Source organism: Trachypithecus francoisi, unplaced genomic scaffold, assembly GCF_009764315.1.
Source record: "Trachypithecus francoisi isolate TF-2019V2 unplaced genomic scaffold, Tfra_2.0 Lachesis_group13, whole genome shotgun sequence".
Classification (NCBI taxonomy): domain Eukaryota; kingdom Metazoa; phylum Chordata; class Mammalia; order Primates; family Cercopithecidae; genus Trachypithecus; species Trachypithecus francoisi.
This window is the reverse complement of record NW_022681458.1, coordinates 67,818,236-67,832,004: the sequence shown is the minus strand read 5'-3', so window position 1 is coordinate 67,832,004 and position 13,769 is coordinate 67,818,236. Positions and strand designations below refer to the sequence as shown.

General features: G+C 38.4%; 1 protein-coding gene across 2 annotated transcripts in view; it reads right to left on the bottom strand.

Moving 5' to 3' along the window:
* Positions 1-1,692: 1,692 nt before the first annotated feature.
* The window catches only part of CIR1 (corepressor interacting with RBPJ, CIR1), a 48,981-nt gene continuing 36,904 nt past the window's right edge, over positions 1,693-13,769 (bottom strand). For both annotated transcript variants that reach the window (XM_033231086.1, XM_033231087.1), the window contains 3 exons: positions 5,560-5,666; positions 4,615-4,700; positions 1,693-2,827 (listed from right to left, as the gene is read on the bottom strand). In XM_033231086.1, coding sequence (XP_033086977.1) covers positions 2,188-2,827; positions 4,615-4,700; positions 5,560-5,666 — 833 coding nt within the window. In that variant the 3' untranslated portion in view covers positions 1,693-2,187. The remainder of the gene's footprint in view (positions 2,828-4,614; positions 4,701-5,559; positions 5,667-13,769) is intronic.

Here is a 13,769-nt window from a genome sequence, read left to right as displayed (position 1 = left end):
CACTGATGAACTCAAGGTGTAAATTAGCAGTCTTTATCAATTTCAAATGCATGCTTTTTTTTTTAAGTGAAGAAGGGATCTTTGAGGTGCGCTATAGGTTATTAAACAATACTGTGGAAGGAATTCAAGTTCCTCCCCCCTTCGTCTTAAAAATCTAAATAATCAAGGGTTGTTTACCTCTTCACTTAGTTTTTCTTAGAGGACATTTGTTTTCTGTGTGTGCACAGACAAGGCAAAGACATATATATCAGATGATGTGGTTTTACTTCTTTAAAATGTTACTCTCTTACAGAATTTATGAAATTGTGACTGCCAACTAGCAAAACCATCTAATCAATATTCGTTTTGTATTAATTAGCAGATGGTTAAAAAATATAGAACACTGATAACAAAAATACTTGTGTCCAAGATGTGAAGTTTTTTGGAACTGTGTTACTTGTGATTTGTAACAGTTCTTTCTACAGTTTTCCCTTACCACATCCTTTGAAACACAAGGGAAAATTTGCAGCTAAATTTAAATATGCCTTATATACCTATACTGGTGAAATATCAAAGTAGTTTGTTTCATTTGAAAATCTACCCCCTGCCCCCCGCCGCCGACCACTGGCAGGATCAACCAGGTATGAAGTAAAATCTTTAATAGTTGTAAGACAGTAATAGAAGGGCCATTTGTGGAAGGCACAGTAATAGTCCCTCATAGATGTACATATCCTAACCCCTGGAACCTGTGAATATGTTACATTATGAAGAAAAGGGGAATTAAAGTTGCAGATAGAATTAACATTGATCTTACAATTGGGAGATTATTGCATGATTCTTCAGATGGGCCTGATGTAATCACAAGGTACTTAAAATTGGAAGAGGGATGCAGAATGTCAAAGTGTCAGAATGATTAGATTTGAGAAGGACTTGACTCCTCTTTGTTAGCTTTGAAAATGGAGGAAGGGGGCCAGGAGCCAAGAAATGCAGGCAGCATCTAGAAGCTGGAACAGGCAAGCAAACCTATTTTCCCCTTGAGCCTCTAGAAAAAACACAATTCTACTGACACCTTGACTTTAGCCCAGTGAGACCCATGTCAAACTTCTGACCTCTAGAACTGTTAAGCTAATACAGTTGGATTGTTTTTTGTTTTGTTTTGTTTTTGAGATGGGAGTCTTGCTCCATCACCCAGGCTGGAGTGCAGTGGCGCGATCTTGGCTCACTGAAACCTCCTCCTCCCGGGTTCAAGCGGTTCTCCCACCTCAGCCTCCTGAGTAGCTGGGACTACAGGTGCATGCTGCCATGCTTGGCTAATTTTTTTTTTCTTGAGATGGAGTCTCACTCTGTCGCCCGTGCTGGAGTGCAGTGGCATAATCTCGGCTCACTGCAACGTCCACCTCCCGGGTACAAGCGAATATCCTGCCTCAGACTCCCGAATAGCTGAGACTACAGCGAGTGCCACCATGCCCAGCTAATTTTTGGTATTTTTAGTAGACACGCAGTTTCACCATGTTGCCCAGGCTGGTCTCGAACTCCTGACCTAAGGTAATCTGCCCGCCTGGGCCTCCTAAAGTGCTGGGATTACAGGCATAAGCCACCGTGCCTGGCCCAGCTGGACTGTTTTAAGTTTGAGGTAACTTGTATACCTGCACAAAAAACTAGTATTATCCAAATGTAAACAGCTTATTCTATAGAACAAAAGGTTAAGGGGGCTTAAAAGTCTTAAAGATTAATCCATTGTTTAATTTATACTAGTGAATTTGGATAATGATTACAATTCACTTCAAGCAAATTCAAATCCTTGAATAACAAATTTGAATTGAAAAAATTAAATTATACCCATTCAGTGTACTGTCATTCTTTTAACGATGTTTCAGAACAAAGAAAATGTCACAGAGTTATATGCAGTTTTTATCTGGTATGGGGCACAAGAAACAGTTACCAACAGAAAATATTTCTACAGCCCCAAAATAGCTTACTTACAAATATTTGCAAAATTCATTCTTATAGTACTCATGTAGTTTTGTACGTGAATTGACAGTTTACAGAGATGAAAAATTAAAACCGAGCTTTTTTATTAGAAAGACAATAGTACATAATTTAGCCCTTGCTATAAGTATTCAATAAAAAAGTGGAGATATTTTTACTCCCAGGTAATTGTCACATACAGTCTTTCTTCTCTACTTCTGCCTCATTCTCTCTGTCACTTTAGTATGCGTATCTCCTGTACATTTTTTCTCCTCTGTACACATCTGTGCCATGGCTTCTGGTGTCATTTCTTCTGCTTTGCTCTGCACTGGGACTCCGCTGTGGCCGTTTTCTTATCTCCCTTTGCTTGTAACTACCAGGACTTCTGCTCCGGCTTCTCCTGCTTCTTTCCTCCCTGCCATGGCTTCTGCTGCTCCCCTCCTTTCTTTCAGAGCCTCTCTTCTCTGGGCTATGATTATGGCTTCTGGACTTTTTGTCAGAATCGGAATGGCTCCATTTGCTGTTCTCCCTAGAACTCTCGCGTTTTAAGAACCTGGGCTTTTCCTTGGCTTTTTCCTGGTTATGGTGACTGCTAGAAAGTTCTTCATGAAGTTTTCTCTTCTTAGACTTGTCCTTCTCTTCAGAATCACTGTTGTTATGCCCTGAACACTTGCTTTTCTTTCTTTTCTTCCTTTCTATTTTTTTTTCTTTATTGTCACTCTCACTCTCACTACTACTTTCTGAAGTCTCAGTAGAGGAAGAGGAGGAGGAGGAGGAGGAAGAAGAGGACTTATGTTTTTTGTGCTTACTTCTGCTCTTCTGAAACTTTTTCTTTTTTCTATCTTTTTTCTTTTTTCTCTTCTCCAGTCGATCTAATTTCCTGTAATTGGGAAACAAATAGTAACAGACTGTGTGAAAAATAGCTATTTCATCAACTGTAAGTTATGAACAAACAATATATTTTCTTAGAAGTTATTAAAAATCGTATCCATGGCAGGGCGTGGTGGCTCACGCCTGTAATCCCAGCACTTTGGGAGGCCAAGGCGAGCAGATCACAAGGTCAGGAGTTCGAGATCAGACTAACATGGTGAAACCCCATCTCTAGTAAAAGTACAAAAATTATCTGGGCATGGTGGCACATGCCTGTAATCCCAGCTACTCAGAAGGCTGAGGCAGGAGAATCGCTTGAACCTGGGAGGCAGAGGTTGCAGTGAGTCAAAATCATGCCACTGCACTCCAGCATGGGCAACAGAGTGAGACTCTGTCTTAAAAACAAAACAAAACGAAACAAAACAAAAAACTCATATCCATATATGAATGCATTGTTTACTAAATCACAACTCATTTTCTTCCTTTAAAATTATTCAAAGCATGTATACATTAAATTTTTAAAAATGCATCAAGCCAATTTTCTGACTACACTTCAATAGTAATGACTACTTTTTTGTTAAATTCTTACTGATATGAAATTATATAGCACTCTAAATGGTCATCCTAAAGAAAGTCTGTGAAAGGTGTGTAACATCAGTTGGAACTACTATAAAAGCAAATACATAGCTATAATCAGATGAAAAATTAATTTTATGTACTATTTTATAGTATGTAAATATTAATCAACATTCCATTATCAAAATTCGAGAATATTCTCCAGAAATTCTAAGAGTACACATTAAACTTTTATAAAATAATATAGTTAATACTTGTTTTCAACAATTCTTTAGTTTTTTTTTTTTTGAGACGGAGTCTCACTCTGTCGCCCATGCTGGAGTGCAGTGGCCGGATCTCGGCTCACTGCAAGCTCCGCCTCCCGGGTTTACGCCATTCTCCTGCCTCAGCCTCCCGAGTAGCTGGGACTACAGGCGCCCGCCACCTCGCCCGGCTAGTTTTTTGTATTTTTTAGTAGAGACAGGGTTTCACCGTGTTAGCCAGGATGGTCTCGATCTCCTGACCTCGTGATCCGCTTGTCTCGGCCTCCCAAAGTGCTGGGATTACAGGCTTGAGCCACCGCGCCCGGCAACTGTTTAGTTTTATAAATATTAGGACAATCCTATTAAAACGTTCTGAATTTCTAAAGAGTACTTCACATTCTCGGAGGAGTAACTTATTTATATGGTATGTTTGAGTTACTCTGAAAATAAGTCTCTAGGTTCTGTCTAGCCATTCTCAAAACTGTACATACTGAAAGCATCATGAGCTCCCTCTATTGGACTCAGCAGACATTTCTTGGATTCTTTAATTCGGAGGTAGTCTGTTTAACAAAATTCACGTTTACCTTAAATTTAAGCATTCTTTCTGCATTCTCATAAGATTTTACAAAACATTTTTTAAAAAAAGGCCAAAAATGTTTCCTAAGAACAAATTGTGTGTGAAGATACATACAAATCTATTTTGAAAAGTAAAAGTTATAAATAAGTATAATTCTAAAACGTTCTGAAAAGCGCAGTAGTTTTGTGGTATAATCTGAGTATACAATCTTACATCTGAGTATACAATTTCCATGTTACTGAAAAGACAGACAAAATTGTATTAGCTATGGGTGAAGAATAATCAATAAATGTGATGCATGGTTTAAGTACCTTCATGAGCTCTTAGGATCAGAGTTGAATACGATACTGAGATGAATACTAAGGAAAAAATAAATCTATTAAATATACACTTTTAAATTACCTGAGAAGTTTCTGTTTTTGTTTGGTTGTTAGGGACTTTAAAAATTCAACTTCTGGATCTTCTTCACCCTCACTTGCAACATACTCCTGAGTCAACAAAGACATTATTAAATTGCTAGATTTCAAGACAATGTAGTTATCAGATAAAAAAGAAAACATTTATAAATAAGTTTTATATCAGGGACACACTGTAGATGAATATGGTATTTTGGATTGGGAAATGGGAGGGAATTAAAAATTTTTCTTGTAGTCTCCCTGCCGAAGTGGATCATACGGCACTAAGAGGTTAACATGACTGCTTTGCCAGCATTAGGAAACTCTTCCAGGAAAAGGATGATAGACAAACACAGATAAAATGTTTAGAGCGTGACTTCCATTCTCTATCTCTTGAATGTTAACACTTGCCAGTTTAAATACTTTAATTTAATGAAATATAAAAAATAAGATTATGAATTTTAAAGGCAGGTCAAAATATCCACAGTTTTAGCCTTTATAATTTATCCAGCACATTATCAAATATATAATAATACAGCCCTTCAAACTCAATCATTTTCTGGACCTATGTATAGTTTAATAAAATAAGTAAGTTTAAAATATTTTCTACAATTTTTAGGGGTTTTACTTCTAACCATTGGTTCTATTTAATGTCATATCAGGGATAATTTAGCAGGAAGGAAAAAGCAACAGCCTCATCACCAGTTCAGTTAGATATTTTATCCACATAAACTCAGATGAGCAGTTTCATTTATTAAAATACAGGTTTGTAAACAATTTCTCATTTAGGTTAAAATAATAAAGCAAAATCAAAATACATTTTGGGTATTTGCTTTGCTCTATCTTACTTTCCTATGGATATATGCATATTGGAAAACATTAAGTAGCAATTCACAAGCAATCACATTTAGATTTATAGACATTTTCAGCTTACCGATAAAAAGATCATTACCTGTGATGGATCATTTGCGGTCAAGTTTCTCCCCAGTACATTTCGTTTCAGTGCAAACCCACTGTTTCTCATCTCCGCTATTAGCTCCGAGGGGTGCATCGATGGCCCTGTTCACAAAAATCACAGTTTGAATGTATCATTTATATCTCTCTACCTTTTTCGGACTCCACAGTAGGAATGCAGTTGAAGCTTTGTTAAGTAAAATCACAGCTAAATCAACTCAATAATCTTCTGCTGAGCAAATAATCAGATATGATTTTCTAAAACAGCAGTCTGGAGATTCAGAATAGAAAATAATTGCATTTTTCTTTACGTGCAAGGGGAGTCTTCTTGTGTAACTTTGTCATATTGAAAAAGATACATTTAGATGTTATCTGGTTGGCAGTTTTTAGTATAAAATCAAAGTAAAATATTATAATAAAAAACTACAATTAAACTTTTAGTAGTTATTCTCTCAGTAAGAGTTCATTTAAAAGATATATTTTTAAAGGTACATGAGGAATTTATTATCCTCATTTCCAAATCAAAATTCCTCATCCTTATTTGTCAAATAACAATACTGAATACATTGCCATGTGGTTGCTAATCACACATGCACGCGCACACACACACACACACCCTATGGGTAACCACCAAGTACTTTAATTAATCTTGCTTTTATTCCCAGATTTTGAAATTTTTAATTACTAGCTTAGGCTGGTAACAGGCAGTTTTAGGCTGGCTATTAGTACGTATGTTTTATATTTTTTTATAAGACACTACACTTCCATTTTTGCAAAATGTCAGACTGAAAAGTGAGCTTTCTGGTCCCCAAATATGAACTAACAATAAATTTTTAAAATTGTCAGCTGGGAGTGCTGGCTTATGCCTGTTATCCCAGCATTTTGGGAGGCCGAGGTGGGAGGATCACTTGAGCCTAGGAGTTCAAGACCAGCTTAGCCAACATGGCAAAACCCTGTCTCTAAATAAATAAATTAATATACTTTTTTAAAGGTTTGCCCCCTACCCTCAAACATAAGGTTTATGTAAGGTAAGAGAGACTCTTTACCTCCTTTTGTATATTTCTGTTTCATTTTGTTTTCCCTGCCGCTAGCAAACTAATGACAACATTTCATGGCAGCTATTTAAAGTTGCCACCCTAAATCACCTACACTGGCTTAAATGAACTACCCCAGCTGATGTGTCTGTCATTTACGGAAGAATAAGAAAGTTACTGCCAACAAGGAGTTCATAAGGGAGGGTAGGGGGATAGAAAAATATTCAGAAATGAGTTCTTTAGTTTGTTGGTTACTTTGTCTATTTCTTTGAACTGCTTCATTGGTCTTTTACCACTTATTTGCGCGCTCACCTGCATGTTATCATGGAAAGCAAAAGGCAATCAGTTCAAATTTGTTTACCTGTCAATAGCAGATGTGGTTAAAAATTTGGTGAGAAAAACTCAGTTACAATATATTTTACTGGACTTTCCAGGCTTTACCATTCCATTCATAGTGTCAAGAACAACTGAAAGTTTGCTCTAGGTACAAGGGAGATGATGGGAAAAAACTGTCTATTATTGGAGTATGGGGGAAGTTATTAATGATGTCATAGTTTTAGGAAAAAAAGGCTTATTTAGTTAAGAACAAACAAAAACACCTGTCTTACATTAATATTTCATTTCAAACCAAGAGGGTTTTTAATTTGATTTTTTTCTATACAAAATTTTTAATTCCTATATGTATTACTTTAATGGCCCTTTAATTATTCAGTCTGATTGCTAATGTTGATAATACAATCTTAAATAAAATTGAATTTTAAATATTAATACTGGTTGCCTCTAAATGGCATAAAAGTGCTCAATTAACAGCTTTTTTTTTTTGAGATGGAGTCTCGCTCTGTCGCCCAGACTGGAGTGCAGTGGTGCGATCTCGGCTCACTGCAACCTCTGCCACCTGGGTTCAAGTAATTCTCCTGCCTCAGCCTCCAGAGTAGCTGGGATTACAGGTGCCTGCCACCACACCCAGCTAAGTTTTGTATTAGTAGTAGAGACGGGGTTTCACCATGTTGGTCAGGTTGGTCTCACACTCCTGACCTCGTGATCTGCCCGCCTCAGCCTCCTAAAGTGCTGGGATTACAAGTGTGAGCCACCGTGCCTAGCTCAATTAAGAGCTTTAAATGAATAACAAAATGTTTACTTCGTGGCTTCTCAAATTTCACATGTAGGAACTTAATATTATAAAGTAGAAAATGTCTCTTCTGACATGTCAAAACTACATTTCCATGTCAACAATTTTATTAGATATCAAATGAATTCAGACACCAAACTTGTTAAGAATTAGAATAAAAACCACTCCAGTAAAGGGTCACAAAGCTTGGCCATCATGAGAGGTTATACTAATTTCATCAGTTTTCATCACAAGATGGGTAATTTTAATAAGATGTTATAGAAAGTGTGCCTTCTTTAAAAGTACTTCCAACTACTTCAAGAAAATGATGTATTTCCCCAGTGTTACAGAGATTATACAGATTATTAAACATTACTCTTCTAGCATTTACATTTTTCAAAAACCCCAACTAAAAACTCTGTGTAGTATATAAATTTAGCACACTTTCACAATGTATGACTGCAAATACAGTGCTTAGTAAAGTGCTTGACAAATAGTACTTAATAAAGACTATTATTTTTACCAGTAGCTATTCAACTTTCTTATATAAAGAAATTATGTCTTTTAATATATAACATATATATATATATATGTAGAGATGGGGTTTTGCCATGTTGCCTAGGCTAGTCTTGAAGTCCTCAGCTCAAACAATCCACCTGCCTCGGTCTCCCAAAATGCTGAGATTACAGGTGTGAGTCACTGTGCCTAGCCACTATCCAACTTCCATGACTATCTTATGGTACTTTTCATAATTCAAAAAAATGCTCTCAGTAGTAATACTTTTCATAATCCAGTCTTATTCACTTTTTTTTTTTTTGTACTTAAACCTTCTCCTATCAACCAAAGTTCTGGGCTTAAAGTTCTAGGTTTAGGAGATGAAACAAGTCAGGTTTAATTAAGATATATTTACCAAGTATCTTTACACTTTCACATTATTATGACAGAGGCTATGTAGAGTTACATTGACAGAAATGACTCCAGATCATTTGAGAACTCAAAATTTAGTTGATACAATAATTACAGATATGTTGATAAAATAGGTTACACAAATATGTTCAAATGCAAAATACTTTTATGTATGGTGCCTTAATAATTTCAATTATAGCTGGAGTTGGATCTTAGAAATTGTTTGGCTTATTCTTAGATTTGCTATGATAGAATAATACTAGAGAATTCAGAAAGAGGGCATTTGTTCTAAAATGCAGATTTGTGAGGGCCCCTTTCTAGATCATCTCAGCCAACCCTTCGCAGCATGCAAACCAACGTCCCAACTTAGAAAAGCAGGTCCGCTGAAGAAACTGCTTCCAACATTCATTTTACAAACTTTTCTTTGCTGTGATATGGATAAGTGTCAAAATACCAATTGTGTACAGTTCCATGTTCTGATTAGACCACAGGCTCTACTAGAAAAATACCATGAAATCAGAGTCTCAGGAAAGAAAAAATTCCTAGAAGGTAAAATTATGCCATACAAAATTATGTGTGTAAAGCGCTTAATCTAATCACTAAGAGTATTCATTTTTTTTTTGGAGACGGAGTCTTGCTCTGTCGCCCAGGCTGGAGTGCAGTGGCGCGATCTCGGCTCACTGCAAGCTCCACCTCCCGGGTTCACGCCATTCTCCTGCCTCAGCCTCCCAAGTAGCGTAGGACTACAGGCGCCCACCACCGCGCCTGGCTAATTTTTTGTATTTTTAGTAGAGACGGGTTTCACCGTGTTAGCCAGGATGGTCTCGATCTCTTGACCTCGTGATCCACCCGCCTCGGCCTCCCAAAGTGCTGGGATTCGGGCGTGAGCCACCACGCCTGGCCAAGAGTATTCATTTTTACAGAACAAAAACGATGAAAGGTAAAAAAAGAATGTCCTGTTGTAAAATAGGTATTTTATCAAAGAATAATATATAAACTCAAAAGTTCTGGCTATGAGGAAATGTCATACAACTGACTCCACAGTTATAGTATGGCAGTCCCAGAGGAACGCCACAAATGGCATACGAGGGAGACTAAAGCTGAAGGCAAAGACGCTTGTGTTTCACTGCAAACACTAGGTCCATCTGCTCCATTCAAAGTTCATCATTCTTTTTTTTTTTTTGAGACTTTGTCTCCCTCTGTCGCTCAGGCTGGAGTGCAGTGGAATGATCTCAGCTCACTACAAGCTCCGCCTCCCGGGTTCACGCCATTCTCCTACCTCAGCCTCCCGAGTAGCTGGGACTACAGGCGCCCACACCACGCCTGGCCAATTTTTTGTATTTTTAGTAGAGACAGGGTTTCACTGTGTTAGCCAGGATGGTCTTGATCTCCTGACCTCGTGATCTGCCCGCCTCAGCCTCCCAAAGTGCTGGGATTACAGGCGTGAGCCAACCAGCCTGGCCCATCATTCTTTTCAAACAATGCATTATCACCTACAATTAAGTAGGAGAAAAGGGGGCAGTGAGTTGTAGGTTAGGGTAAGGCTGATTATAAATGCCTTTCCTGGCCAGGCGCAGTGGCTCATGCCTGTAGTCCCAGCACTTTGGGAGGCAGAGGCGGGTGGATCACCTGAGTCCAGGAGTTGAAGAGCAGTTTGGGCAACATGGTGAGACCCTGTCTCTACAAAAATTAGCTGGCCGTGGTGGCGCACATGCCTATACTCCCAGCTACTAGACAGGCTGAGGTAGGAGGATCACTTGAACACAGGAGTTGAAGGTGCAGTGAGCTGTGATCTCACCACTGCACTCCAGCCTGAGCACCAGAAGTGAGATCCTGTCAAAAGACAGACAGAAAAAAAGACACACAGACGGTGAGAAAGAAAGAGAAAGAGAGAAAGAGAAGGGAAGGGGAAGGAAAAAAAGAAAGGACAGACCAACCGAACAGCCTCTCTCTCCTTCTCCCAAATTTAACACATTATGTACTTAATTTATAGAATGCCACTGTTGGCTGAAACTAAATGGCTACCCTAAAGTCAATATAGTTTTGCTTTCTATTACAGTGATGATCTATTTTTTTCCCTTCTCATCGTGTGTGTTTTAGCTTTATATTATGGAAAACTGCAAACCTACATCACATAGCTTCAACAATTAATAATATTTTGCCATTCTTATCTATTACTTCCAAATTTATTTTTTTCATAGAATACTGTAAATAAAATCTCAACCTCAATACCTTTATTATGCCTCTCAGCACTGATAATTTTAAAATGTCATCAAATAGTCAACAGATTTCTCAAACTGTCTCAAAAGTATCTTTTTACAGTTGGTTTGTTCAGATTAGGATACAAAGTCCACATATTGCATGTGATTTATAGATCTCTTCATCTAAAACATGTATCTAACTTCCCCTCCCTATTGTTATTCATTTGTTAAAGAAACTGGGTAATCTGTCCTGTAGATTTCCCACATTCTGGACAGTGATGCCATTTAACATGTTTCTCTAGCTCTTATATTTCCTATAAATTGGTAGTTAGGTCTAGAGGTTTATTATTAAATCATTTTGATATTTTATACCACATACTTTGGGGGAATATATGGCAAGTTTTGTAAAGTTTGGATTTAGGAAAATGACAGCTGAAAATACACTTCTGGCTAATGAAAACATGTTTCTAGCTAAAGAAAAAGGAGGCCAAGACTGCTTATATGTTCTTGTAATCACTTTCCCATGTATTTATTACAGCCAAACTAACAGTAGTATAACCATAAAAGGTTTTAAAATAAACCCCAAACATTATCACAAATTAAATATGATTATTTCCATGAAAATACAATCTTCTGTCCCTTTTTCTTTCCTAAAATTGGCTATATCTAGTGAATAAGCCAGTCCATGTCACTAAATGTAAAAAGGACAGTTAGACACTTGAGTATGTGATCAAGAGGGAGATCTGTGTCTAATAGGACTTATCAAGAATTATCTTACACTTACATTTGATTCCTAATATTACCATAACCTTTCTGCTTTTAAGAAAGCTTAGAGAAAGTTATCTTTTAAAAAGACTAAAAAAAGGGGCTCAGTAGGAACATGCAGCATAACACCCAGGAAAAAAGTGAACAAAGCTATTAATAAAGTGTGTGGGTGATTTTTATTTATATAGATGAGAATGTTTTATGTATGATTTTCTAAAGGTTATGCAAGAACCAATTGTACTGAATTGTAATAAAACTGCTTCATACTGGGAATTTTCCTGACACACTGCCAGTTCATCTTAGTGGAGGGTGGAGACAATAGGGTTTCTTATTGCCCTTATCCCAAGTTCATACTGAAGACAGCTAATTGATGTCTATTGAAACACACAATGTAAAGGAAAAATTAAACATTTCGTTTTAGTCTATGTGTCTGCAAAGTACACAAAGGCAAAGAAATATGAAACTGTCTTTATTGTATGCTAGTAAAAAAAAATCACTGTTTATTAGAAACTTTGCCTTACAGAATGAATAGATTTTATTTTTATTATTTTTGAGAGGGAGTCTTGCTCTGTTGCCCAGGCTGGAGTGCAATGACACCATCTCAGCTCACTACAACTTCCACCTCCTGGGTTCAAGCAATTCTCCTGCCTCAGCCTCCCGAGTAGCTATGATTACAGGTGCCAGCCACCAAACCCGGCTAAGTTTTGTATTTTAGTAGAGATGGGGGTTTCATCATGTTGGTCAGGCTGGTCTCGAACTCCTGACCTCAAATGATCCACCTGCCTTGGCCTCCCAAAGTGCTGGGATTACAAGCATAAGCCACCGTGCCTGGCCTAGAATGAATATAAAGATGTATGACTTATATGTAATTACTTATATTTTCTTTTTTTTTTTTCAGAGACAGAGTCTCGCTCTGTCACCCAGGCTGGAGTGCAATGGCGCAATCTCGGCTCACTGCAAGCTCTGCCTCCCGGGTTCACACCATTCTCCTGCCTCAGCCTCCTGAGTAGCTGGGACTATAGGCACCCGCCACCTCGCCCGGCTAACTTTTTTGTATTTTTAGTAGATACAGGGTTTCACGGTATTAGCCAGGATGGTCTCAATCTCCTGACCTCGTGATCCGCCCGCCTTGGCCTCCCAAAGTGCTGGGATTACAGGCGTGAGCCACCGCGCCCGGCCTACTTATATTTTCAACTTAATTTATATGCAAATATTTTAATGATGATATATCTGGCAATAATAGTTAATTCACAACCCTAGAAGACTACAAAAAATCATTTGTGCTGTGATGAACCTGAAGTATTAGAAGTCAGCATTATTATTACTATTAGTTTTTGAGACAGTCTCAGTCTGTTGCCTTGGCTGGAGTGCAGTGGCACAATCTCTGCTCACTGCAACCTCTGCCTCTCAGGTTCAAGCGATCCTCTTGCCTCAGTCTCCCAAGGAGCTGGGATAACAGGCACACACCACCATGCCCGGCTAATTTTTGTATTTTTAGTAGAGACAAGGTTCACCATATTGGCCAGGTTGGTCTCGAACTCCTGACCTCAGCCTCTCAAAGTGCTGGGATTATAGGCGTGGGCCACCGTGCCCAGCCCAGAAGTTAGCATTATGTTTTAAATGAGTTATGGGAATATTAATGCTCTTGAAAAGTTACGCATCCATGAGCCTCAAAAACTTGTTGAATCAAATAAATGAGATACAAAAGAGTACCTACTGTATGATTTCACTTATATGAAGCTCAAGAACAGATAAAATTAATACACTGGATTAGGAATTAAAAAATTGGTTGTGGGCCGGGCGCAGTGGCTCAAGCCTGTAATCCCAGCACTTTGGGAGGCCGAGACGGGCGGATCACGAGGTCAGGAGATCGAGACCATCCTGGCTAACACGGTGAAACCCCGTCTCTACTAAAAATACAAAAACTAGCCGGGCGAGGTGGCGGGCACCTGTAGTCCCCCAGCTACTCGGGAGGCTGAGGCAGGAGAATGGCATAAACCCAGGAGGCGGAGCTTACAGTGAGCTGAGATCTGGCCACTGCACTCCAGTCCGGGCGACAGAGTGAGACTCCGCCTCAAAAAAAAAAAAAAAAAAAAAAAAATTGGTTGTGGGAGGAGAAGGCAGCCTGGAAAAGGATAGAAGGGCATTTTCTAGGGTGGTGGCAATGCTCTGTATCTTGTCAGGGATGTTGGTT